The following is a 27498-nucleotide window of genomic DNA, read 5'->3' as shown; positions in this document are numbered from 1 at the left end:
CGCTTCGCAAGGGTTTCTTACTAGACGGCGTGGCAATTTTTCCCACATGGCTGTTCTTCTGAGACTGTGCGCACCCACCGAGACAGGCTTTGCTTACCTGAGCTATCCCTGGAAACCTCAGCCTTGTTTGTATGCTGAGCGCCAGGCTCCTTCGCAGTGACCTTGCTGTCCTGGGGTGAAGCCTCCTTTCTGCAAAGAGAGAAGCGCAGTTTCCCAGTGGCTGTGGATAGAGAAGAGCCTGCCCACTGCTTTTATAGGCAGAGCCCAGGTGGGGAGCAGAGGCTGAGTGGGGTATTGTATCGGGATAGGTAGAATAGAAAGCTCCCCTCAGCATCTATTGGAAGGAGCTGGAATCTGGGCCTTAGAAAGAATAACTATTCTGGCCTGCATCACAGACCAGGTGCAAAGCCCGTACTGATGTGTTCCTGGGATGCAGGCTCACCAGGTTAGGGCCTGCACAGATGTATGCCGAAAGAGCTTGCTGGGTTTATTGATGGTATTGTGGTCTAAAAAAGCAAGGTTAACCTTGGAGATCAAATCTCCAGGCCTCTTGCCAGGACAGATTCCAAGCCCAAGCCAAAGAAGGTAGCATCAAGCCAGAGAAGGAACAGGTGTAATGAGAGGTAGGTAGCATTCAGCACAGAGGGAGCACACAGAATGAGAAAGGAGTACCCTGGACAGCCTGGTGGGTGCAATTGCTGACTGTACTACTTTTACCTTACGTGGGGGAAGGACGTGGGTCACACTCGCAACCTTTCTAAAGAGCCCTTATGCTTTAAGTGTTGGTGTCTCAAGATTTGTACCAGTGACCAGAGACACCTGGTGATAAGAGCTGATGTGTCAATAGCCCCATACTCCTGAAGTGCTTATTTCCTCTGCGTGTGTATCTCGTAAGGTCTATTTATTTATTTAATGTGCATGTGTATTTGGCTATGTGCTTGTGTGCACCACATGTTGCAGGAGCCCATGGAGGCCATAAAAAAGAGCACTCGATCCCCTGGGGCTGGAGTAACAGGCAGCTCGGAACCACCACATGCATGCTGGAAACATAACCCGGGTCCTCTGCAAGAGCAGTAAAGGCTCATAACCACTGAGCCATCTTTCCGGCTCCTTCATACATTATTTTTTAAAATAGTGCCCCAGTTTGTAGCCTAGCCTGGGTTCAGACTCACAGTCTCCCTGACTCAGTGTGCTGAGGGCTATAATCTCAGGCACACGTGTGTCACCAGGCGTATTTGACCTGCATATTTGAAAGGAACAACATTTTGAATGTTTGCCTCCGAAAAGTCATTACACAAAAAAGCAAAACTCAAACTAACTGTCTTTCTCCTGGTGGTAAAATAAATCTCAGCTTGAATTCATTATGTTTATCCGAACAGAATATATCGCTGATGTAAAATGGTAGCAGCAGGAAGATGAATTTGTATGGATACCTCCTATTCCCTTCTGTGCGAATCCCAGTGGGCTGAGGACATAGCTCATCGGTAGAGCACTTAGCTCTGGGTTCAGTCCCCTGCATGGAAAACATGTGGGGAGCATGACTATTACAGAGCGAGAACAGTCATAGAACCGTCACCAGGGAGGGCACCCGAAGGATTGCCTGTTGGGGTGGGCAAGCTTAGAAAGGACCAAGGTAGCCACTGGATATGAGAGGGAGATTGATCTATGCTCCCACGCCTAAGCCCCATACAGCAGCGGGGCATCTACCCCAAGGCTGAGGATGCTCCTCATATAAGATCCATGGTGTTCATGATAATGGATGTCAGGAGGCCCCTGGCTCTGCCCCACCTGCCAGGCACTCACTGGAGGTAGCTGGGCCGGTCAGGCATCCACGAGGCAGAGGGTAGGTGCACTCGCTCCCGATCATCCTGCATCTGGAGCCGGATGGGTCGTCTGAGTCCCCAGGCGATGTTGAGGAGTCCTTCGATGATGAGAGCCCCTTCTTCCTGTGGGGTCCACGCGGGTCAGTCACTTCACAAACAGCAGCTGCCCAGAGGTTGCTGTTCTTCCTCTCTGTGACCCCCTCAGAAACAGGAGACTGAGCCTTCCCCCCCCCCCCAATACATTCCTACCCAGAGAAGAGAGAGCAGTGCGCACATGCTTCAGGGCATGAGGACAGGGGCCTGCAGGAGGAAGCAGGAGCTGTTCTTTCCGCTGCTAAGCCCAAGCCTGGCCACATTTGGAGCTGGAGGCAGCACGGAGCTGCTGAGTCAGGAGTCCCCCAGGACACGGCAAGTGTCTGGCAAGCACGTCCACACAACCTGGAGGAAGCACAGCCCGGCCACTCATGCTGGGCGAGGCTCCCTGGCTCAAACTGTACCGGGACAGAAGATCCCACGTTTACCGGGTCCTGCTGGACATCATGGCCCGTGTGCCCTGTGTTGTCCTTCTGGCCACACATCCAGACAGTGGTGACACCAACTGACCTGGCTTGAGCTCATCCTCAGTTACATTGCCCCCGAATGTTTCCCCTGCTGGTGGGTGCTGGTTGGTTCAACACTTCTGGGACATTTCTATGGCCTATCACCAATCTATTGATGGTTTTCATACTGAGACCCAGACCTGCTTTGACTTCCTTAGGTTCACAGATGAAAGGACTGCCAGACAACCCCAACCCACAGTACTCCACGCCACAGGCACCCCACCTAACAACTGCCAGACAATCCCAACCCACAGTACTCCACGCCACAGGCACCCCACCTAACAACTGCCAGACAACCCCAACCCACAGTACTCCACGCCACAGGCACCCCACCTAACAACTGCCAGACAACCCCAACCCACAGTACTCCATGCCACAGGCACCCGCCTGACTCTGCTCATCACTGGCTGTTTGTCTTTGCATATAGCCCTTGCCTCTGTCTCCACGGATAGGACTGGCTCTCTGTACCCTTACAATCACTCACTGAGGAACTGTACTGACAGAGACCCACCAGAAACCTCCAGCACCTCTGCAGAGCTCCAACCTCACTCTCCCACAGCCGTCTCACCCAGTACTTTATTTCTTTACTTATATGTTCTGTGCTAAGAACACTTAACATGGGCTGGAGAGATGGCTTAGTGGTTAAGAGCATTGCCTGCTCTTCCAAAGGTCCTGAGTTCAATTCCCAGCAACCACATGGTGGCTCACAACCATTGGTAATGAGATCTGGTGCCCTCTTCTGCCCTTCAGGCATACACACAGACAGAATATTGTATACATAATAAATAAATAAATATTAAAAAAAAGAACATTTAACATAAGAGTCCCTCCCCTTATGCCCCTATTCTCCCCCTACCTCTTTTCTTTTATTCTCTCCTGTTTTTAGGTATTTTATTAAGCGGTATTCTGTATCTTGTGACCACTTAAGCCATACTTAACCTCTTTCCATATCTATTTGTAACATGGTTCCCATCTTGGATTTCGAAGTCACCAGTTATTGACCTGCAAACTACGATTCATGACGACTGACATACACTCTGAAGATGCTTGTGAACACAGAGGATGATGGTGACCCTGCAGGTCCTGATGAAGGTTTCAGAGTGCTGTCGGGCTTCCTAATCCATGAGTCCTAAGCAAGGTCTGGTTTAGTTTTCTCCTCTGTTACAAAGGGTCCATCAAAGAGTGATTCTAAGACACGGTGGTGAAGGGCATGGTTGGCCCACTGAGTGAGGGCTGAAGACTCACATAATTCATGACTGCTTAAATGCACAGGGCAGGATTGGTTGCAACGAGCACTCATTGCCCTGTGGATCTCTAAGACTCGTTCAGCCTGAAGAACTGCAAGCTTTCACCCATTTATCAACAATTCCCACATCTCTATCTCCACCATTCTAGACAGCCACCATTCTTTCTGCTTCTGTGAGCTTGGTTTATTTTGGATTGCCACACAACACTTAAGTGAAATCATGCGACCCTCTTCCCCCAACAAATTCTGCTTCTCTCCTTCGTTGTCATGGAAAGACACGGGGAGAACAATGAAGCCATGACTACTAACTCATGCATCAGCCATTCTTAACGGTGTGGATCTCATGGTCTGTTAACAGTCATTTCTAGTTTCATCCAGTTCCAAAGGCTCCACTGCCCACAGAGAGAACAACTAAGGCTAGCAAACACACACACACACACACACACACACACACCACACACACACATACACACACCACACACACACACACACACACACCACACACACACACACACACACACACACACACACACACACACACACACACACACAGCTTTCCGATATGCAGTGTTTGCCTTAACAGATGGGCAAAGGGCTGGAGAGATGGCGCAGCAGTTAAGAATATTTCCTACACTCGAAGAGAAGCCAGCCTTCATTCCCAGCACCTGGGTGTTGCTGGGCTCTCCCAGCAACCCCTAATCTGGCTTTGGTCTCTACCTATAATGAAACTGTCTAGGTCAAGGCGAGGTGGCTGCCCCATTCCTCACCCGGCAGTGTAAACATTTCCCAGTCTCCCACAGGCAAACACACAAAGGCCAGGCTGGCAGCTGGACCAAGCCCCACCCTCCTCGCTGTTTTCCTCTGAGAACCTTCCTAAGCGTTGCTATTTTGAGCTTTCCTGACAGTGATTGATGACGGGAGGAAACATTTAAAAACAGCAGCGGGTGTCTGGGTTTGCCAGGCAGCACAGGGGAAGAATCGACAGCGCATCACCCGGTTGTCCTCTCCCCACTGACTGAGAGCCAGAGACCGGGCAGTGACTGTCCACCTCTGGGTGTTTCCTTTGGATCAGACAATCTTTTCTCATCCAGACTCCCGCCATCCTGCCTGCTGATCCACAGGTAAGAGGAACAATTGCCTTCTGGCTTGCCGCTTTAAAACACAGGGGCTTGGTTATATCTGAGGGCATTTCTCACCCTGAGTTTTACAGCCTGGCTACTGGTTAGAGACCAGGGTGGCGGGTGCACTGACGGCTATGATAATATGGTGCTCTCCAAGGCTTTCAAGTTTACAAAGAACTCAAGAGCTGTGATGCAAAAGCGAAGATTTCATGCATTTTCCAGACTATCCCTGACAATGGTCTGTTTATAATCCTGTTTGCAGATGGGTAAGCAGAGATTTGGAGAGGCGACTTTGCCAAAAGACTCCAGGTCATTAAGAGACAGAGATGGATTTAAAACCTGGGTGTCCTCGGACCCCACATGAACACCCTCAGTTCTCTTATTTGTTCATTCTTTGTTTTAATTTTTTTATTCATTTATTTTACTTTATATGTATGAGTGTTTTTCCTACTACATACATGCCCATTGGAGCCCCTGGGACTGGATTTACAGATGGTTTGAGCCACCACGTGTGATAAGAATTGAACTCAGGTCTTCTGTAAGAATAAGTACTCTTAACTGCGGAGCCATCTCTCCATCCCCGTTATCTGGATATCCTTAAACTACACTAGCGATGAAGTCTTAGCATTTGGGTTTTGATGTCAGCAGGAAGGGGGAGCCGGGAGATGAGCCTTGGTCTCCCATCCACAGGCTTCGTATTGCTTTCTGGGTACCCGAGTCTTGCGTAGCTTCTACAGTGAAGGGGAAGACGTAGGAGGGTGTCAGGGTGGCATGGCAGGCGACTTATTTTCTCTTGGCCAACAGTTTGTTTTTGCTTTGTTAGCAGCAATGAGGTCCCGGCTTCTGCTGCCTGTGCCCCACTTGCCAACAATTCGGGAAACTTCAGAAGAGTTATCACATGGGGCACCTGGGCAAGAACCCCCAACTTCTCCCAGCCTGGATGATTATGTTAGGTCCATCTGTCAGCTGGCACAGCCCACCTCAGTGTTGGACAAGGTCACAGTCCAGAACCAACCCCAGAGACCCTACCGGCCAGTCTGGACTAGAGAGAAGAGATGCCAGGTTGAGTCTCAAGGGGGCTGCTCTCCTTGCTTCAGCAGCCGACAGCCCTCGCTGCCCTCTCCTGGCAATGACAACCCTCTGGACTGGCTCTTCGGGAAGTCCCAGGAACAACAGACTGAGAGGAGAGACCTACCCAATGGGACCAGCTCTTCGGATCACTGGGGTATGCACAGACAGATGGACAAGGACACGGGGAGGCTCTGTGAGTCCAGGGTACCTGAGTGCTCTCTGGGAAGAAAATCGGGGCACAGGCAGACCTCCAACCTGAAAAGCTGGACTTCTAGAAAGTCTCACCAGGCCTTAGCCTCCGTCTCCGGCTCCCGCCCCAGCGGCATCCTCAGCACCCTGTACTTGCACCTCCCAGTGATCCATGAACTCTAACCCTCCTGGCAGGTCTGCGGGGACTGGGCACCTAGTGAGACTCATCATCTAAAGGATGATGACAGTCTGGTTCCCACAATGCAACCTGACTGGTACCATCTGCCTCTGAGTGGCTGGCTGGTGACCTTGAAAGAGTGACTTTGTGTCTCTGTTCCTTAGTTTTTATCATGGTTTAAATGACTGTGAGCAGAGTGACCAAATCCCAGATTGCTCTAATGTGGAAATGTGTGCTGTACTCTGGGTGGCTGACACAGTCTCATGTGAAACCAAGGGTCAAGGGTTAAAGTAGGGGGGTCTCAGCTCCCTGTGGTTTCAACCTTTCTAATGCTGTGACCCGTTAATACAGTTCCTCATGTTGTGATGACCCCAACCATAAAATTAATTTTGTTGTTATTGTAATTTTGCTACTGTGTTTTCTGATGGTCTTAGGTGACCCCGTGAAAGGGTTATTTGACCCCCAGAGGGGTTGCAGCCCATAGACTGAGAACCACCAAAAGTCTTCCAAGTAAGGGCCTGAGCTCCACCCTCCACCCTGGGGCACATATCTCCTGAGGTCTCAGCAGATGTACCACTGTGTTTCTGAGGGACTGTCACGTAGGGACCCAGGGAGCCTGCTGTCTTGATTCCTGTGCACATATCTCACTGTGGTACCAGAGACACACTCAGGGCCCAAACAGAATCCTCAGCACACAGTCTGAAGGGTGCCACACACCTGAATCTGGTGGCCTGGTAGCTGCTTGTCCTGTAGTGTACCCACCATCTTCACCTGAGCCCCTGTTACAGGAAGGGGCTCCCAGCAGGAAGTTGCTCAACTACCTTGTTTTAGCTAAGCCTGGATGTCCTAAGGCTTTGGAAATCCAGCACTGAGAATGCCAGCTCCTGGGGCATCTACCAAGCAAGAGGGTGAAGATGGGGAGCCAGATAAGGGAGGATTTCCTTTCTCAGAGAGGCAGGTGTGTTCTCAGAGAGCAGATAAGGGTCAGGACTCAAGGCCCAGCATCTGTTCCCTTTACTGGGCCGGAGCCATCTGACTACACTCAGGATGGAAGGCTCCAGGAGAGAAGGACAAAGCTGGGGCTGTTTCAGGATTTGCTCAATGCACTGCCAAACTGTGTGTGTGTGTGTGTGTGTGTATGTGTGTGTATGTGTGTGTGTGTATACAGATGCATGTGTGTCTGTGTGTATGTACATGTGTATGTGTGTGATTTTAACCATTTTGCTGGCCTCTTTTGTATCTATTTTCTCAGAAACAAAATGTAAACCACATACAAAAAATGTTCCAGACAAGCAATTTCTTAAGCTTTCTTATTCATAAAATACAGGACACCCTGAACAGGACTGGGAATGCTGGCTAGGTAGACACACATAGAGAGGCAGTTTGCATCGTCAGCCTGCTGTGTCTTCTCATTGACCTCAAACTGGCCTCCCATAAGGCAGCCTTTAGGCAAATGTCCCACGTGAGATAGGAAGACTGACCTAATGCAGACTGGGTGCCTGTCTGGAGATGAGGCTGGCAAGGCTTGCTTTGCCCAGCCCCTTTATATTCCATTCTGCAAATCAGCATAAAACTGGGCGGGAGGGAGACACTTGGCGATTGGCATGGCACTAGTGGGTGTCCCACATGCGCAGAAGTCAAGCTGCTGCAGAACTTACTCAAATGTTCTGTGGTGTGAAGGAGGCTCAATGTTGACTTTAGAAGGTGTGCTACCCCACCCCACCACACTCTCAAGTCCACTAACCATCCTGGGAAGGCAGTGCCCTCCAAGCTACGAGACCAGGGCGGTCTCATAGATACTTTTCAGTTCTCAGGAGACAAATGTGCAAAGTATCAACTACTCACTCCAGGGTTCCAAGAGAGGGATCAGCCCAACCCTTCCAGGGAAGCTGTGAAATATTCTTTTTAGTAGAGTGTTTCACACACGGTAGATTTCACATACAACAGAACTGGGTGCAGTGTGATATGTGGCCACCAGGGGGCGACTGTAAACCACTAAAGGTTTAGTATCAAGGCTGGTTGCAAAAACCCGTTCAGACACCCTGGGTGGGGACAGTACACCTCTGCTCACACGGTCAGGTTTACACATCAGCATTTCCAGAAAACTGCCAACTTTAAAAGGTACTGATTTTTCTTAGAAGTTGCGCTTTTCATTGTGACAGAGGTGAAATTATCCCAAAGGCAGTTTTACAATAAACTGACTGACCTTCTTCCAGAGAGGAATTGCTCCCCCTTGTTCTTAGTAACTGGGAGAAAGGTCATTGGAAACCAGTTGTCCTAGGGTGTGGCCCTGGCCAGAGAGGTACTTCATCTCTATACAGATATCTTACGTGCAGTGAGGGAGTTTGTCCCCAAGCTGTACACTTAGTCTGTGGTTGCTTCCAGAAAGGCTTATGACAACTAGGAAGGTCCCTTCCAGAGCACACCCACTGGTGAATGCTTCAGCAACTTGAAGGTACCTTACAGCCCAGCCCGGGTATTTAGAGCAACAAACTTCTGGGTGTCTGAGACTTAGTCAGTGAGACCCAATCCAGGCCTTCAGTGAATTCTAAACCTTAGTGCCAGCCATGGCATTGCTCTCCCTAACAGTGGCACTCGGTTGGGCTCTGGAGCTATGCCAACCTGCTTCATTTACCGCAGAGTCCTGTGAATTGAACTATCCCCTCCGGGAAGGAGAAGGAGAGGAGGCACAAAGATTCTGGAAGTAAACAAACTGTGCATGACTGGGAAAGCTGAAACTTAAGATTCACCAGGGCCCTTCCCCAGAGCTCTAGCTGCAGAAACAGCTGCTGGGGAGGAGACCCAGCTGCCGAGGGGGAGCTTTCTCTCCCTGTACGATGTGCGGAGCTTCTAAGGGTACAGTTTTCCTGAGTTGTCACCCATGCTGGGGTGGGCTTTCACTGCTTTTGAGTTCTCCCTGCTCCTGTAGGTAACCCCTCCCCTATACTCCTGTGAGTATCCCCCACGTTCACCAAACTGGACACGGGTCCATTGTTACTTTGGTCTATAGTGGGTTCCTTTTCTGGAGTGAGTGGGCGTGAGTATGTGCTGTATCTCCCCAGGAAAAGTCGCTGAAACAATACAACTAGGGGCTTAGCTTCTGAGACCCTCAATTTTGGAGTGGGAGCGGGGCAGGAAAGGGTCCATGGTAATAATTAGAAGAAAGGCCAAGTGGTCAGTGTACCAGATTCCTCCTGGGAACTGCAACTTCCTCCATCTGTCTGTCCTCGTAATGCCCAAAGACAGGCCATTCTGGGATTGTCCTTTAGCGAGTGCTTGGGGCATGGGATTCTGCATGGCCAGCTGCAGGTCTGAGATCCTTGCACTGGGGTGGTAGCTGAGTCACAGGGACTCAGTGAGACAGATGACAGTGGGCGTGGCACCTCAGGAACCAATCATTTCTGCCTGCCAGAACTCTGAGAGTCTGGATCTTTGGGCTTGCTTCTGTGGTCCTTGTTACCTTGAACATGTGCACACTTTCTCAGCCTGCTCACTCCCTGAGTCTGTTAACACTGCAGAAGACTCCTGAAAGGTATTTCCTGGTTCTATGGAAGCCAGGTCAGTTTGACCTCTGGGTTTAGAATTAGAAAGGCAAATCCCCTACCATGGTTAGCTCTCTGCCATGAGAGGCAATCAGGGACGAGTTTTGCTGGCTGAAAAGCTCGCCGAGTTTCAGAGTAGACTGTCCCTCATGAAAACCCAGGCATGCTCCTGGCTACCTAGCCCCATCCCCCACAGCCACTCCCACAGAAAGGATGGTCTTGGGGAATCCCAAATGACAGGATCAAGGTCTTATCATGTAGTTCAGGCTGACTTGAAATTTACTAAGTGACAAAGGCTGGCTATGAACTCATGACAAACCTCCTGCATCAGCTTCTGAATGCCAGGATTAGATGTGTGTGTGTTAATTGTTCTCAAACTTAATCTTCTATCAGAATGCCCTGAAAATGTTGCCAAAACACTGGTAGAAGAAGGAAAAGTTTTTATCGTGTGTGTGTGTCTGTCTGTCTGTCTGTCTGTCTGTCTCTGTGTGTGTGTTTGTGTGTCTGTCTGTGTGTGTGTCTGTGTGTGTGTGTCTGTGTATGTCTGTGTGTGTGTGTCTGTGTGTGTCTGTGTGTGTGTCTGTCTGTCTGTGTGTGTGTGTCGGTGTGTGTCTGTGTGTGTGTCTGTGTGTGTGTGTGTGTGTGTGTGTGTGTGTGTGTGTGTGTGTGTGTGTGGTGTTGGACATGAATGGGCAGGCACACATGGAAGGTTTCTGTTTCCAGTCAGTTCCCTAGTGATACTAAGGATGCTGCCACAGGCCCACAGCAGAGAGCCACCCCAGCCTGAGTAGTATCAGTCCCAGAAACACCCAAAGCCAAGGAAGGGAAAACCCAGCCAAGACCCACCCACCACACCCTGTTGTGCCTGTGCCAGGGGTCTGGGGTGGGCCCAAATTCCTCACTTAGTGGCACAGGTCAAAGACCCAAATCTCTCTAACCCCATTTGTCTGCCCCCCTCCCTTGCTGCCCATCACACCGGAGCTTGTGACTCAGGATTCTTTCCTCCAGAACGGCTCAAGCCTACACGTGCCCAGCTATGTACAGAGCTTGAGCAGGCATATGCAGAACCAAGTGGGGCCCGGTTCCGGCTTCCAGCAGTTTATCACCCAGGTGAGAAAAGAACCAGCGGAGCCTAAGATGGCAGGATGATAGGACCGGAGTCAGGCCAGAGCATCAGACGCAATGTGGAGCCAGGGGGGCTGGGAGTCAACAGAGTGGGAGAGCGCTGGAGACAGCTGCTCGAAGGGAAGAGGATGAGAAGTAACCACAAGGTACTGAAAGGAGCTGACAGAGGGGGATGAGAGATCGCACTGGTGCCAAAGCCCCAAGCTGAGGAGTCAGGAGGGCGTAAGAAGAAAAGTCAAAGCACAGGGTTTCTGTTAAAGATGGCATAGGTGGCCCCAGCTCTGCCTGGACTAGGAACCTGCAGCCTCTCCCACTCTGCATGAGTGGAGGTACCAAACCCCACTGTCCTGGCCATGGTGCCTGCTTGACACTACTTGGTGGGCTCTAGTCCAGTTCCACGGGAGGTTATGAGTGGATGAACAAGCAGGATGAGGGAGGTTCAGGGACCCAGCAGCTGCCACCCAGCAGAGGCCTCTGTGAGCTTCCTCTAGCCCTTTTCAGACACTGTGAAATGGGGCATACCCAGCAGCCATGGGATCTCAACCATGGGAACCCTCCAAATAAAACCTTACATTGTGAGCCTCCTCATCAGACTAAAATGTACAGGGCTAGACACAACTGGGGGTACAAAGCCACAACTGAGGTGTCCTTGAGAGGTTATGGATGGTGGAAGTCCAGGCATGGCTTGATTTGCTCTCAAGTAGATCCTAGCCTGGACCCTGCTAGACACCCCTCCGGGGTATTTCGAGACTTCATAAAATCCTCACAAAATTCCAGATATCCAGACTTTTTTGAAAAAAAAAAATCAGTCCTCACTAGGGCCACATTTACACATTGTAGCCTTGGGTTCCAACGGGTGGCTGTCACATTTAATTAGGACCCACTCCCCATATGCCCCTTGTCCTGTGAGCTTGCACCCCAAGATTAGTGAAGACACAACTTCTCAGGAGAGGGTGCCACAGTGAACGGGCACAGGTGAGAGGGCCCAGAACTCCTGGCTGGGTTGGATAGGCAAAACTAGAGTGTGGGGTACTCATTGCACTGAGTGCCAGCGTGGACCCAGTGGGCACTGGTACCTTGCTGTTGGTGAAATGTAAGAAGAGCACAGAGGGACCAACCTCCCTCCATCTTCTCACTGAGCAGTGTGAAGGGCAGACAGAGAAGGGGCTGGACAGACGCCAAGACGTCACACCCACGAGACCAGCACTACACATGTGGGTGGAGGTAGCTTTCTTGTTAGAAACCCTCACAGGGACACCCCCAACCCTGCCTGCTGGTAAACCTGGTTCCTGACCAGGAAGTTTGACAAGAGACAAACTGGTACACTCGGAGAGAGAAGGCCAGGCTGCACGACAACCCTGGAAACAACAGGCGCACCTCAGCAGTCCACGTAAGCCGAGCCAGAAGATGATGCTTCGAACACAAAGGGTTAGAGGTCTTACCTCGCGGTGCCGCAGCTGGAAGCTCCTGCCCTCGTGGTAGCAGTTGTAGGTTTTGAGCAGGCTTAAGAGTTCTGACCTGAAAAGACAGACACGTGTGTGCACTTGGGGGAGGGCGTGGGGACTTGGGCAAGGCATTGCCACCACTGATTTTACTTTCTTCCTCCTTCAATAAGTGCAGAAGCATGCGTTAGATGCCAGCCACATCTAATCAACCAAGAGACCTGATCGTCCCGTCATGACACATGATCCTCCAGCAGCCTCTGCATCTGGGCTTTTGTATGAGCTGGAGGAGGAGAGCAGTCTAGGTGGGGCTCTGGGAAGTAAGCAAAACTCCCAGGGAGGTTCCCATCCCACAGGCAGCACCTAGGGAAACACCTTCACCATTGCACACGAGCAGACCTGATGGCCTCCCTTTGCTCTCCTCTGACCCGTGGCTTACAAAAGCCTCAGTGGCTTAGATTAGCAGCTGCTGTGGGGTCACAGGAGAGGTAGGGGCTGCCTGGTTCCTGTCTTAACTGTCCAGAGGTACAATCCTGGGATGGGAGTGGCAGGGCCCAAGGAGGCCACTCTGCCCAAACACTGTCTCCTAGAACATTGAGACACCATAGTGCCCTAGGGACGGTCAGGAAAAGAAAAATCAGTGTAGCCTTGGTACAGGCCAGGGTATGATGGGATGTGAGGCATGCAGGTGATTTTCAACCTTCCAGTAGGTTGAAAGGGAAAAAATCAGGTTAAGACTAACATGGCATACTTACTGAACTCAGTACCAAGAGGTACATCAGTGAGGGCTGGTACATCACTGTGTGTGAAGGAGCTGTTACCTAGTGTATGTTCTGTCTTCCTGGCCATGGTCCCCTGCTGGACCCCAGGGCTCTATCACCTTTCCAAATTGTTCCCCTCCCCCCACACACACACAGCACAACAAGAGAACAGTGATATTCTGGGGTTCAGGCGGATGTGTGGCCTGTGTATGACGTAGAACAGGGGCAACAAAGTGCAAACCAGTCACGGCGACAAGCCAGGGAGGATCCCATTTTGCATTTGTCCTGTGCCCACAAATATCTAAAGGTCGGACACAAAATTATTGGGAAATACACAGGTATGTGAAGTTAATCATGCCCAGTTGTAGAAAGCATTCACACTTGGGACTCAAAATGCTAGATTAAATTTGGAAAAAAAAAAACTTTAAAAATAAAATGTACACTCTTGGGCTGACAAGCTGGCTCAGCAGATAAAGGTACTTATTGCCAAGTCTGGTGAACTGAGTTTGATCCCTGAGATCCACATGGTGGAAGAATAGAATCATTCTCAAAAGTTGCCTTTTGGCCTCCATATAGTTCCTGTGGCAATCACCCTCCACCTCAGAGGCAGGCAAGCAGACAGACAGACAGACAGACAATCAGACGGGGACACACACACACACACACACACACACACACACACACACAAAAGTATAATAAAAGATGCTTTTCTTTACTTCAGAGAAAATATTCCAAGCAGTTTTGAGTCAGAGTAATAATAATAAAAAATAAGCAAAGTTAAAATGTATCAAAAAAGTACACCTTTTCATTAAAACTCACAACCATGTTTTTAAAGTGTTTCATACAGTAAGAGTTTTCATACAATTCTGATCTTTACACAAATTAAATCATGTCATTGCAGAGACCTATGGGCACCCCCTTCTTGCTCAAACCCATATCCTGAAGAATACCTTCATCTTCAAAGAGGGATAGAACCCCCAACAAAAGCACCCACCACTGTCCTCAGGCCATAGTGTCACATCTACAGAGTTCTAACTCCTGCATCCTGGCCTCCACGCAGGGGAAGGCCACAGGGGATGGCAGAGCGCCCCCCACACCCCGACATTGCACACTTAGACTTACTTCAGAATGGATTTGCTATCGCTGATGGGCACATGGGAGCTGGATGAGCAATCTTCCTTCATCTTCAACTCTTGTCTTCAGCCCCAGAAGTCACCTGTCAGAAGACAACAAACGGTGTTGTCTTAGGGTCACCTGCCGTGATGAAACACCATGACCAAAGGGACTTGGGGAGGAAAAGCTTCATTCAGCTTAAACCTCCGTATCATTGTTTGTCACTGAAAGAAATCAGGAGAAGACTTCAAGCGGGGCAAGAAACTGGAGGCAGGAGCTGATGCAGAGGCCACGGAGGTATGTTGTGTCCTGGCTTGGTGACAGAAAACTATCTAGCACAGGTGGGTTGATGGGGGAGCCAGGAGGAGCCCTAGCCAGGATTGTCCAGTACTTATAGCCCTGGCATTTCATTTATCCACTGGAGGGTCATACTTGTCCAAGTTCAGGGTGGTTAACGTTGGAAGTGTCAGGTCAAGGAGCTCACTCACCTTTCCCTCTGGAAAGTTCTACAGGGTCTCCAAGATTCTGGATCAGTTCCTAAGCATTTTAAGCCACATACTCTTTTCTCTTGGATGAACATCATCCAGATGATGGCTTCTTCTTGACTTTTCTAGAGTTTTCCGCTGCTGTGGTCCTCCATCTTCCTTTCCCACTGAGCTGGAGCAGTGACCCATCAATGACTTTGGGGTCTACTCTTCTGGGCCAGCTCTCCCAGTGGGGATTCATCTGTATCATTCTTATTCCTGGACTACAGAGCACTTCTAGGAATTGTCCTTACAACAACACCAGGAGGCACTAATCAACATTCCCACTTTTACAGTGAGAAAAAAGGCCAGAGGTGAAGCCCCAGACCAATGAAAGAACAGGAGTAGGGCACTCTTCAGACACAAGAGTCTGGGTCCTGATTCTGGCCTCTCGATCCTCTACTCTGTATGCTCTTGGCGAGTTCTCAAACCTATAAGCCATGTGGGGCTGCATCCAGCATACGGTGTCTGTGGCGGACTCAACATTTGAAGCTCTCTGTCTCTCTCTACACTCAAAATGAGGGCCTGCTCATATTGCTTTCACGGAAGATAATGTACAAGAACCTCTTTCTATTCTTCGGCATCTTCTGAATTATAGTTATTCCCTAGCACGTGCAGAGGTATGTGGGTTCCTGAGACTGCGAAGGGGCCACACCCTGTGATTGGAGGCCTGCCCAGCTTAGCTGTGCACCCGTCTGGGCTGTGGCTACAACTTGTAGAATTTTAGGTGAAAACAAAACTCACAGGAGTTCTTTTTCTCTCAGAAAATTCATGGGCAAAAGACTCATTTTCACTAGATCCTAGCAGTGCAACACATTGCTCTTTCTTATTGAGTGAGAATTTGCTCCCGTTCGCTTCTCTTTGGTGTGTCTGACTAGGCCGCATGACTGTCTGCAGAGCATTTAATAACCACATCAGTAAAGCAAACAAGCAAAACAAGGGCTCCTTAGCTCAAGCCCTGATTCTTTGATCGTCAGCCTGAGGAAAGTGATGGCTACAGGCCAGGTCATGCATGGAGTGTGCAGATGAGGGACACAGGGATGCTTTGTGTCCAGACAGGGAGAATTCACTGTGCTCCTCAGAATGGCATTCAATTTAAAACTTACCAGCTATCTATTTCCAGAATTTCCCACTTAATAATTTCAGATCAAGGTTGCCCCCCGTTACAGAAAGCAGAGATAGGCTAGAGCGACTGCTTCCTGACTGAGGCCCCTCCCTGAGGGTCCTTCCTATTTTCTGGGCAACAAGATGAAGCCTGGTACACCCTCAGTACTGATGTAAGCTCTACTTTTCAGCCCTCTGACCAGCCCAATGTACACACGCCTCTGTTCTCCCTGCCTGATATCCACAAGACAGATGTCCCCACTAGACAGGCATTCGATTACAGAAGCAGGGAAAATACTGTTGGCCGGGAGAAGTGGGAGGATGTGGGGAAGATGGGCTCAATGGCAACCTTAGAAGTATCCCATCGATCCAGCTTTGCCCACTCTAAGGCAAGACCAGTTATAGCCTGCAGAGACGTCAGGCCCCTTGAAGGGCAGACTTTGACCTACATAGTGACGCAGCACTGCCGCTCGGGATCAGAGCTGGGGACTCCCTGTGTATTCTTGTTGGCCCAGCAACAGGGTTTTCAAAACAGGACTAGGTTCCTCCATGCTTGGCTAGTGAAAAGAATGGATGTCCTCTGTGTCTTGCTAGTTCCTCAAACTTGCCAGAGCAGAAGTGTTCCGCCCAAGGGAATGCCCTGCGATGGGGTTTCCGGGACAGCACTGGTTCCGCAGGCATAGGGCAGAACAATGTAAAATTTTGAGCAAGCTCGTTACAGGAAGTGCTGCAGTAACTCTGGAATGATAGGAAACGGGGTTTTCCCTTGCTTTCCTCTGCATCTTCAGCCAGCTTTTGCCCATTTCCTGCATGAAACCCCAGCTTTTGGCCGAGTTTTACGCTCTTTTCTCTCATATGGCTTTTGCTGTGTTCCAGAGGAGTCTTCCTCCCGGCCTATCCTTAGCTACCCCAGCACACCAGGAGCAGGGCAAGCCTTGGTCAGGATGGGGTGGAGCCTATCACCTGGGCCTCTACAATATCTATAATCCCACGTGATTAAGTGATGCCCTCAGGGGCACCAGGGCACAGTAGGGTGGTTGCCAATGCTTTTCTGTTTCACCCCTTGTCTCTGGTACCAAGAATAGCTCAGAACTTCATGGGGGTGATGTGAGTACAGGATTCATAGGCTCCCACACAGGTCAGTTCTTTCAGAGTTTGATGGAGGAGAGCTATCTGTCTATGTTACTTTCATTGGTTAATTAATAAAGAAAACTGTCTTGGCCCTTTAAGAGAACAGAAAGTTAGGTAGGCGGAGTAGACAGAACAGAATGCTGGGTAGCAGGAGTGGGGAGACGCTTCAGGCAGTCGCCATATGCAGTCTCCATGCTTCTCCTCTCCGAGATGGACGCAGGTTAAAATCTCTCCTGGTAAGCTACACCTCGTGGTGCTACATGGATTACTAAATATGGGTTAAAGGAAGATGTGAGAATTAACCAATAAGAGGCTACAGATAATGGGCCAGGCAGTGTTTTAAAAGAATACAGTTTCCGTGTAATTATTTTGGGTGTAAAGCTAGCCGGCGGCCGGGTGGCGGGACACAGCCCCGCCGTTCCTTCTACAAGAGTTCAATACACAGCAGTATGTAAGTCAGGCCCATTCCTGTAATCCCAAGCTGAGACAGGAGGATTACTGCAAACTGAGGTGCAGGTTGGGCGCCAGAGTATGTCTCAAAAAAATGTAACATGGGGACTAAGGGACAGGAATTGGGGACACATTCCTCTTTTCGAAGGGTAGATCTTCCGGTTTATTCATAGGAAACCAGAAATCTGGGATTTTATGAGTTTGTGCACCGCTACTTAAAGCTGGGGGCTTCGGGCAGAAACACTGGCTGCCCCCAAAACGATTAGCAATCTTTCCACCTCCCTGAATGTGGGGCCACACTACCAGCTCTGTCTTTTCTGCTACAAAAGGCATGTGTGGATCACCCTCCTGATGGCATTAGCAACCAGTTCAACCCAGAGTCACTCCAGTGTGAGCCATACACGTAAAAAGTAGAATGGGGCTCTGCGCAGGAGAGCAAGCACGGGGCATTTGTCCCTCCGAACCTGGGCTTCCTCCCTGAATGTAACGTTTTCCAGTTCCACCCCTTGTCATGAGAATCCCTACATATTTTGGCTTTTAGAGGCTCTCATGAGTGGTGGGTACTCTTTCTTCTCTGGTTTCTTCCTTTGCAAGTCTGTTATGGTTAGAGAGAAAAACCATTGGCTTTTTATACTTTGCTGAGAGTGTTCATCAGTTTTGAGACTTTTCTGAAGAGTCTTCAGTGTCCTTCAGGGACAGAGTCACATTGTCAGCAACTGGAACCTAATTGACTTCTTCCTTTCTAATTCATATACCTGTTTTTCTTTTTTTTTTTTTTTCTGAATGTTCGTTGGTACCCTTGTCTTGCTCCAGATTTTACTGGAAATGCTCTCAATTTCCTCCTGTTTAGTACAATGTTGGGCATAGGTTGGCCACCAAGTATTGGGCAACCTATGATTCACATTTTTTTCACAATCATTAATGTTGTGAAAATGATTATATTATAAAATATGATGGACAGATTCAACACAATCTTCACTCAAATTTCAATGACATTCTTAACAAAATTAGAAAAAAAAACAATTTTAACATTGATATAGACCAAAATAGCCAAAGCAGTCCTCAGCAGAACGAGCAATGCTGGTAATGTAACTGCCCCTGCTGACAGTGTATCGCACGGTCACTGCCCTGATCACAGTAGATCACACTGCCCCTGATCACAGTGTATCACACGGCCACTGCCCTGCTCACAGTAGATCACAGTAGATCATACCTTCATCGAAACAAAAATAGCAGAGCAGATGTTCCATCAGTGAGTGGAATAAATAACCCAGAAATAAATGACACACAGCTACGGCCACCTGAATTTTGACAAAGGTGTCTGTCAAAACCACAATGCAGAAAAGACTGCCTGACTCACAAATGTGCTGGTGAAACCAAATTCTCACGTGTGGAAGAATGAAACTAGACCTGAAGGGGAGCCTGGAACTGAACTGCTAGAGGAAAACACCCATCCCAGGCATAAACAAGGGCTTCCTGAAGAGTCTTCCAAAACACTTATGAAATAATCCGAAGAATTGAGGGATGCTATGTGTAAAAGGTTCAAATGTCAGTGTGAAGGTACCACCTACAGAACGTGGGAAAACCTTTCCAGCTACACACCATAGACTGATACCTAGGATACACAAAGCACCAAAAACCAACTAGATAGCTACTTAAAAGAAGAAATACGAATGGCCAAAAAGTACTTGAAAAGTATTCAGTATCATGGACCATTGGAAAAAAAATAAAAATTAAAACTGTTTTAGGGTTCATTTCACCCCAGTTAGAGTGTCTGAGTCTATCTCACCCCAGTTAGAGTGTCTGAGTCCACCTCACCCCCATTAGAGTGTTTGAGTCTGTCTCTCCCCAGTTAGAATGTCTGAGTCTGTCTCTCCCCAGTTAGAATGTCTAAGTCCACCTCGCCCCAGTTAGAGTGTCTGTCACCAAGAAAACAAATGCTGGCAAGGACGTGGAGAAATACACCACTGGCGGAAATGTAAATGTGTGCATTCACAATGAAAATCAATGTGAAGATTCCTAAAATAATAAGGTCAAAATAAAAAAGAACTAGCATATGGTGCAGCTATGCCTCTCCTGTGTATATGCCTGAAGGGTTCTAAGTCACATACCCATGAACGCTGCTGTTGTTGTCTTTAGAAAAAAGGAACTAGTTGCTGTCTATTACCATGGACCATGGACTCAGGGGCCCATGCAATGGAATTTTATTCAGCTGTAAGAAAAAGATGAATCGTGACATGTGCAAGACAATGTGTGGAGCTGGAGACCATTGTATAGAGCAAACGAAGCCAGACTGAAAGAATAGGGAGCCTAGATTTAAATTCTCTCTCTCTCTCTCTCTCTCTCTCTCTCTCTCTCTCTCTCTCTCTCTCTCCCACCCCGTGTGTGTGTGTGTATGTGTAACTACAACAGGGATCATAGGGTGGAGAAAGAAATCACAAGGGAGTGGGTGTACAAAAGATAGGGTGATGGAATGATGTCTCATGAAAACGAAGAAAAGGGGGAACTTTCTGGAAGAAGAAAGGAAACAGAGGTGGGCAGGGGGCGGGAAGCAAACAAAGGGAGGATGAGCTGGGGGTGAGGAAGAGTCAGAACAAAGTACAATGGCTATGTGTATAGAGATGCCACAGTGAAACCCATTACCTGATGTGCTAACGTAAAATTAATTTAAACTTTTATTTTAAAGTGTGTGTGTGTGTGTGTGTGTGTGTGTGTGTGTGCACAAGAGGAGGCTGGAAAGCATCAAATCTTATCAAGTTGGAGTACAAAGAGTTGTGAGCTGTCCACTATGGGTTCTGCAGACAGAACTCAAATCCTCTGCAAGAGCAGCACACACTCTTACCACCGTGGCCTCTACCCAGCCTCCCTATGATGCTAAATATATCTTTAAACAAGTTTTTGACTTATTTACTTAATTTGATATGTATGAATGATTTGTCTGCATGTATGTATGTGCACCACATGCCTAGTATCCATGGAGGCCAGAAGAGGGTGTCAGATCCTCTGAATGGAAGTGGGGTTAACAGCTGGTTGTGAGCCACCATGTGGATGCTGGGAATCAAACCTGGGTTCCCCGGAAAATCAGCCAGTTCTCTAAGCTACTGAACCTTCTCTCCAGCACCACCCCCCCCCCGAATTCTTTTTTTTTTTTTTTTAAAGAAAAAGCATCAGTGCCTGTCTGTTGACAAAGGTAACTAGAAAGCTGTGTGCTGCAGTGATGCTGAGTGCTTCTGTGGCTCTGTGTCCGAGACCCGTACACAGTGGATCTGCACTTGGAAAGAGAAGCAGTTTCTCCTGGGCTAAGACACTGGTGCCTCAGGCCTCTCTTACTGCAGCAGTTGTGGCTGCGTAGTGAATTTAAAAACATAAATAAATAAAGATAAGAAGAAGAGAGGAAGCAGAGCACACACTTGCAAGATAGCCACGCTTGGGTATGAGACTTGTTTGTGGCTTCAGACTCAGGCCTGGCTTAGTTTACAATATCTTTATTTTCCCTCAGAATAATAATACTCCCTTTCTTTTACTATGTAGTAGGTGCACCAATAAGTGGAATTTCCTTTAAGTCAAGCAGTGGTTGCTTACTAACAGAAAGGCCTTTCTGAGGAGGTCTGGGCTGGGAGCTACTAAGACCTGGGTGGCTCCATATGCAAGCCTTGTCTTTTGAGCCTTGATGTTCCTATCTATGCAATAAAAATGTTGCCCTCCAATGGCTTTGACATTTCCTCAGCTGCAGAACTCTTTATTCAAGTGGGAAATTTACGCAAGCAACATTTAAGAGGACTGCTTTGGTAGACAGTAAGGCAGTTGGCAGCGAGCCAGTCCACTAGAGAGTCAAGTGATGTTTTAGTGAAGACACTGCCTTCCCTTGTTTCCCCTCAGCCGGTCCCTGAGGACGTGCCCCAGTAGCTGGTAGTGTCTCTTACAGTGAGGTAGCATTAGGTACTCAGAGGAGAAAGGGTGGAAGGGGGAGGGAGTATGCCCTTAGCATCCATGGGAGGGCAAGGGAGCAGTAATCATTGGGGTGTTGGTGGCTGGAGGGAGAGGGGGCCATTTTGGCCAAAGAGGCTCTTCCATTTTCCATAGGCCATAGGTCTCATGAGGGAGGAGCCTCGGGCGTGTTTAATCAGTTTTGCAGAAATGAAGCTATTCTACAGATACTTTGTGTCTTCCAATCGGACTATAGGACTATTGAAACAATAGACCCCAAATAAATGGAAATTTCCCCAGAAATCTCATGGTGGGAGAAGGAAAAGACAAGCAGAGGGGAACTTTTCTTCAGGAAAGAGATTTCACACGGTCCTAATAACATGTCACACAACCTCACAAGATCAGACTGAAGCCCAGACTTGGTTGGGTCAAAGTGGGCGGGCTCACACCTTAACCAGTCCTGACTAGATAATGCACAGCCCTGACCCTCTATTTAAGCATCCACTGCACTTTAGGGCCCTGGAGGTGTTGAGGAATATTATTTTAGCTAGGCAAAGACATGTTACCTTTGCTGATGCCGTGGAATAATACTTTAACTATGTGAAGGTGTGTTCCATTTGTTTCTGCTGCCTTTGTTGACAATGTAAAGACGTGCCAGGGTTCTTTATGCTGCATTTGTTTAACTATGTAAAGATGTGTTGCAGTTTTTGCACCTTGCCTGCCTAAGATACCTGATAGGTCTAAAAAAAAGTTGAACAGCCCATAGCTAGGTGGGAGAGGGGTAGGCAGGGCTGGTGGGCAGAGAGAATACGTAGAAAGCAGACTCCAGAGAGGGAATGAGGGAGGAGAGGGACACCCCTGGGCCAGAAGCCAGGGAGCTGCCAGTCAGCCAGACATGAGAAGCAGTGAAAATAAAATACACAGAAGGAAAGAAAGGTAAAAGCCTTGGGGCAAAATGTAGATGAAGAGAAACGGGTTAAGTTATACGAGCTACAAAGAAATAAGCGCGAAGCTAAGGCTGAGCACTCACAGCTAAAAAGTCTCCATGCTGTGATTTGGGAGCTGGTTAGTGGCCTAAAAGAAAGCCTGCTCCACTGGAGGTAGGATGGACTTGTGTGGTTCGCTGGCTTTCTTTGTCCCTCTTTCCGGTGTGACCACACTGAAGACATCTCCTTTGTTTCCCGCTTTCTTTTGTAGGGGGTGGGTTTCGAAGCAGGATTTCTCGGTGAAACAGCCCTGGCCATCTGGAACTTCCTTAGTATACCTGACTGGCCTTGAATTGACAGAGATCTACGAGTCTCCCTTTCCCTAGTGCTGGGATTAAAGGTGTGCATCACCACGCCCGGCTTCTGTTTTCCACTTTCGGTTCTGCTCTTTTAATTAGCTTGCTGAAGACGGGTGGCCAGACCTGAGTTGGGACACGCGTTGTGACTACCACATTGATTTGCCCAGTTCTCCTTTACTGGGTTGATCTGAGCCGGCTGTGACTAAGTCTGACGCTCACAGTGTCTTAGTTGTGCAGGGTACATGAGGGGTGTTCTAGCAACTGCTGACAGGGAGAGCTTGAAGAGAGAGCATATTCACCTTGTCAGGAAGCAAAGTAGAGTGTTTCTCTATGTGGGTCATTTTCCTGTGACTGTTTCCCTAGTGTGAATCTCCCTGTGCCCTGGGCAGGGTATCCAAACACAAGCATCTTCAATGGCCTACTTTCAATCTTTGGCAATTAAAAAAAAAACTATGATCATACTCTTAGCTGGTACTGAGTCTGAGGCAGAGACTCAATGTGCAGATAGATGCTCCTTGGGAGAAATTGATGGGGAGAGGATACAGCTGTAAAACTGGCCTGGCCTACCACCCAGGCAAGTCCGCAAAGCAACCCCAGATCTAACTGGACAGCCAGTGTCAGCAGGGCTGCTCCCCCCCCGCCGACCCCAGCAACCTTTGTCCTGGTCCTGCACCCCACCTCCCAGCACTCAAAGCTCAGGCCTCCAAACTCACTCCTCAGGCTGATAGATGCTTTTTCTGCTCCTCAGAGGAACCTCAGGAGATAGCACACCTGACTACCTTCCCTGGGTGAACGGACAATGAGTGAGTCGTCCCCACTTTCCACTTCAGTGACTGCTCTGTTCTGCCAGGCATCTGGAGGCAGCGACAGCTGGCACACAGCCTGCTGCTGTGGAGTGACAAAGGCCACAGGAGCTTTTACAACCCCGGGGTCTAGGCTTTTGTCTTTTTCTGTTTGCAGAAGGCCAATTCTGGTTCTTTAGGCCACTGCAGGACCTGGTCACTGTGGATGGGTTGCAGAAGGAGCAAGGGGAGACGCCACTGTGGTGGGGTATTCAGGAAGTGAACGTGAGCGCATCTAACAGCCTTTTACTGTAAGCTTATGAGTGGCCTGCTGTTCAGTCTCAGAGGGCCCTTCCCATACTGGTGATTGAAGATGGCACTGTCCTTACTTGGCCATATGGACAGTGGGTCAACATCTAAAGTAAAATGGAAGCTGATCAGTGAGACCAAAGAGCTTGGCTGCCACTGTTTTAACCTTCCTGGCGTGATTCACATTTAAAATAAGAAATGGAGTGGCTTGACCCACAAGACAAAGAGGACACAGCCCAAGCACAGCCAAGAGACTCCAGCAGGGCTGCCAGGCTAGAAGGGAGGCAGGTGCAGGCTACGTTGCCCTGCACAACTGGCTCTTAATGCCGGGGACAGGAGCCCAGGCTCTGAAAACAATGAGCCTCTAAAAGGCCCTTCCAGCACCTGTCAGCCCTCACAGGGCAGAACTTCCCCAGAGAGAAGCCAGCTGTCTGCTGAGGGGATCTGACTGGACACAGGCCCTCAGCAGTACAGCCACCTAGATAGCCAGCTACTTTGGCATAAACAGCAGGCAGTCACTTAGCAGCTGCTGCCCTCTCCTGCTGTCCAGTTCTAATGCCCCCCTGCCCCTCCCCTGCCCTTACCCACCTCTGGCCCAGCCATATCCTTCCTACCCCAGTCCTAGGCTGCTCAGTCCCACCAGCTTAGAATCCCTGAGAGAGTAAGCACACTGCCAGTTGGAGGTGATGGGGGTCCAAGGAAGGCAGAGAGAGCTGATAAACAGTCATCACCATCTTCATTCCCACCTGACCGTGGGTGACCACCCTCGCCAGGCCACCTATGTCCCCTATGATCCTGGTGATGTTACAGGAACCTGTTCTGCCATTTAGGCCTCCTTGACAACGCTCCCCTTCCTCAGAATAAACTGATCCTTGCTCTTGGTTCCTGTGTGGACCGTAGGCCAGCCATCTACCCTCCCTGTGACTTCCTGACATAAACTGTAGCCCAGAGGCTGTGTCTCACTGCCACACCTGTAGGACAGATGCTGGTTTCTGCCCTTGCCCTCCAGTGTTCTTTCCTGTAAGCTGAGGCAACAAAATCATTTCCAACCTTCCCACTCTTCCACATGCAATATCCTCACACCTCCTGGCTGTGTCTGCCCCCCCCCACTCCAGTTCAGGTTCGCTCCCTACCTGTGGGAGGGAGGATTCATGAAAACTATTCTCTACACAGCTCTGGTTTGGGGGCCAAACAAGAACTCAGGTGGCCTGGGTCCAGTGGTGCAGCACAGCTGAGTGCCCCCCTGACTACTAGGTGCTAGCTGCTGCCCGGTTGTCCTCGGTATTCTAGTATCTGCTATACCCATGCTACCTTTGCCCTGGCCTCTGTGCCATGTGCAGTTGCTCGGAGAGGTTTCTCTGGAGACAAGATACTAGGTTTTACAATACTTTGGGATGTGAGTTCTGAGAACATAACACCTTCATCTCAGACCAAGAAAAATGTGTGAGTGTGGTTGTGCTCATGGTACACACATGGATTGTCATACGGCCAGTCAGGATGCCTGCTGAGATTCCAGATCTTACCCCCAGATCCCTGGCTGAGAGTATCTGCTGTATCCCAGAAAACATTCTGGCTGAGCTTTTCTTTGACAGTTGGGCTGGTATGTGACCTCAACTGCTCTGCCATCACTAGGTCTTGGGTTTGCTAGCCAGTTGTAATGGCAACTGGGCTGGAGTGATTCTCGGGCTCTTCTCAGAACTGAAGCTAGGGGATTATTATACCACAGCCCACATCTCTGACACTAAAGGTCAGGCAAGGGGATGGACAGGACTCCAATTTTATCTCAGGGTATGTCCCAGAGGAAGTCCCTTTAGGCAGGAAGGAGATTCAGGGAACTACAAGTTTGGGGAAACTGCAAAGGTTTGGGCAAGCAGCCACTAGTTGTTGAGCGCTAACTTTTAGAGGGTTTCAAGGGCCAGCAAGGTGGCTCTGTGTGTAAAGGCACTTGTCACCCAAGCCGGAGGACCCAAGTTCAGTTCTCAGAACTCATGGAAAGTGGATGGAGATAAATGACCCCACAAAGTTGTCCTCTGACCTCCACACGTGCAGCATGGCATTGGATGTGACCAACAGCATGCACGTGAACTCATTCACACACAACAAACAACAACAATAACTTCAGAATATTTTCTTCAGTGTACTTTTAAGAGTTTAAACAACTCAGCCCTTCCAGGGCAGGCCCAAACCTTACCCTGCCCCATTGTATGATCTTGTCAAATGCTTTCTACTTTTGAACTAGAATTCCTCAGCAGTTAAACAATTATGATCCTAAGGGTTCATTTGTGATAAACATTGTTGACACTGGGCCGCAGGCTTCAGGGTGATAGCAAGGTTTTAAGAAGGGAATGTGGATCTCAAAGAGAAGAAAGGGCTCCTAAAAATCAGGAGACGGGGAATTTAGCCCTGAAACCAGGACTCAGATCCTTAGCGGCACAGGCAGAGGGCTTCCCCTGGAGCCTGTAGTCAGGCTGTCTCCTCTGAGGCTTGCATAGGCGCTGAACTTCTGCTTCTACGGCGGTGTTCTTGTTCTCTGTTTCAGAGGCCCGTTGGCTCTGACTCAGGGAGACCTGGCCTTTAATGCTGTTCTCAGTCTCACCCACCAGACTCTTCTGAGTTTCAGAGAGACACTTGAGTTACGACTCAAGCTGATAAAAAGTCGAACAAACACAACAACGTGCTAAACACACTCTCGTGTAATTTCCAACAAACGATATTTTGATCCAAGATGAGTTTCATCTTCTCTTTTCTCCCTTCCTCTCTCCCTCAGCCAATCACTCTCCCAACCTCCCGCCTCCTGGGGGAGCAGGAAGCTGCAGGCAGGTCTGTTTACCTGTTCCACTGTGCCTTGTAGTACGGTTTGTTTTCCATAGCTTCTGGCATTGAATCCTGAGTGATACCCTAGGACCTTGCAGGCAAACTGCAGCAAGGGTAACAAGAATCTCTCCTGCCAGCTTATCGTGTCACTTTGATGAACAAGCTGCATGGGTTCAATTCCTGAAGTCCAACCCTTACCTATTATTGACACTCTTTACTTCCCTATGAGGTGGGCTTTCTAAGCTCCCTTATGGGGTTTTTATTGTTTATTTTATTTTATTTTTTGATTTTTCGAACAGGGTTTCTCTGTAGCTTTGGAACCTATCCCGGAACATTCGCTCTTGTAGATCAGCCTGCCTCTGCCTCCTAAGTGCTAGATTTAAAGGCACGCACCACCACCACCCGCCCCCTTACAGTTTTTTTTAAGGTTTTGACTGTCTTGGCACTGACAGTCTACGAGTTGGGAACACAGACGAATTACAGTCCAAGGAGTGAAGTTAAGGAGACTTGCAGGTACAGTTCCCTACCTTTCTACCCCACAGCGCCTGTCCCCGCCCCCCCCCCCCCCCCCCCCCCGTTCCCCTCCTTCCCCCTCCCCCCCCCCCCCCCCCCGCCGCCGCCGCCGCTTGATTTATACAAGGCTTGGGATGGAATACAGGCTTCATGAGTGCTACAAAACCACTCTACCATCTGAGCAGGAGCCCCAGCCTCTGGAACGCGTCTACCCTCGGTTTCACATTTGAAAGGGGGATAAAGAAATCAATACTGTGGCCGCACAGTGAGGAGTGAATGGCATATTGTGTTAAAACCCTTTGCTCACGCTCAACCGTCTCAAACAGCAACTGAGGAACAAGTGCCTTGGTGAGCTATCATCCTATCTATCCTTGGCTTTCCATCTGTGAAATCAGATAGTCCGGCTGGAAGCCCTCTTCCCGCCTCTAAGACCACGTCTCTAGGAGACT

At 49.1% G+C, this 27498-nt stretch overlaps 2 protein-coding genes across 4 annotated transcripts in view; one reads left to right on the top strand and one right to left on the bottom strand.

The window, feature by feature from the left end:
- Rassf4 (Ras association domain family member 4) overlaps nt 1–27498 on the bottom strand; it is a 35712-nt gene that overhangs the window by 7813 nt on the left and 401 nt on the right. For both annotated transcript variants that reach the window (XM_038320647.1, XM_038320646.1), the window contains exons 2-5: nt 14220–14313; nt 12337–12412; nt 1804–1946; nt 98–189 (exon numbers count right to left, since the gene is read on the bottom strand). In XM_038320647.1, coding sequence (XP_038176575.1) covers nt 98–189; nt 1804–1946; nt 12337–12412; nt 14220–14281 — 373 coding nt within the window. In that variant the 5' untranslated portion in view covers nt 14282–14313. The remainder of the gene's footprint in view (nt 1–97; nt 190–1803; nt 1947–12336; nt 12413–14219; nt 14314–27498) is intronic.
- Nucleotides 4512–6631, top strand: Depp1 (DEPP1 autophagy regulator). Of its 2 annotated transcripts, none has more exons than XM_038320649.1 (2): nt 4512–4789; nt 5616–6631. In XM_038320649.1, exon 2 carries the CDS (start codon nt 5618–5620, stop codon nt 6230–6232), a length of 615 nt encoding a protein of 204 aa, XP_038176577.1. In that variant the 5' UTR covers nt 4512–4789; nt 5616–5617; the 3' UTR covers nt 6233–6631. The 2 variants fall into 2 exon arrangements, with proteins under 2 accessions (XP_038176577.1, XP_038176576.1); XM_038320648.1 differs by having other exon boundaries at nt 5613–6631.

Source organism: Arvicola amphibius, chromosome 2 (assembly GCF_903992535.2).
Source record: "Arvicola amphibius chromosome 2, mArvAmp1.2, whole genome shotgun sequence".
NCBI classification, from domain to species: domain Eukaryota; kingdom Metazoa; phylum Chordata; class Mammalia; order Rodentia; family Cricetidae; genus Arvicola; species Arvicola amphibius.
The sequence above is the reverse complement of the archived record's forward strand: the minus strand, read 5'-3'. Positions and strand labels throughout refer to the sequence as shown.

Coding starts and splice junctions, on each gene's coding strand:
- Depp1 (XM_038320649.1), top strand. CDS start 5,618: ATGAGGTCCCGGCTTCTGCTGCCTGTGCCCCACTTGCCAACAATTCGG.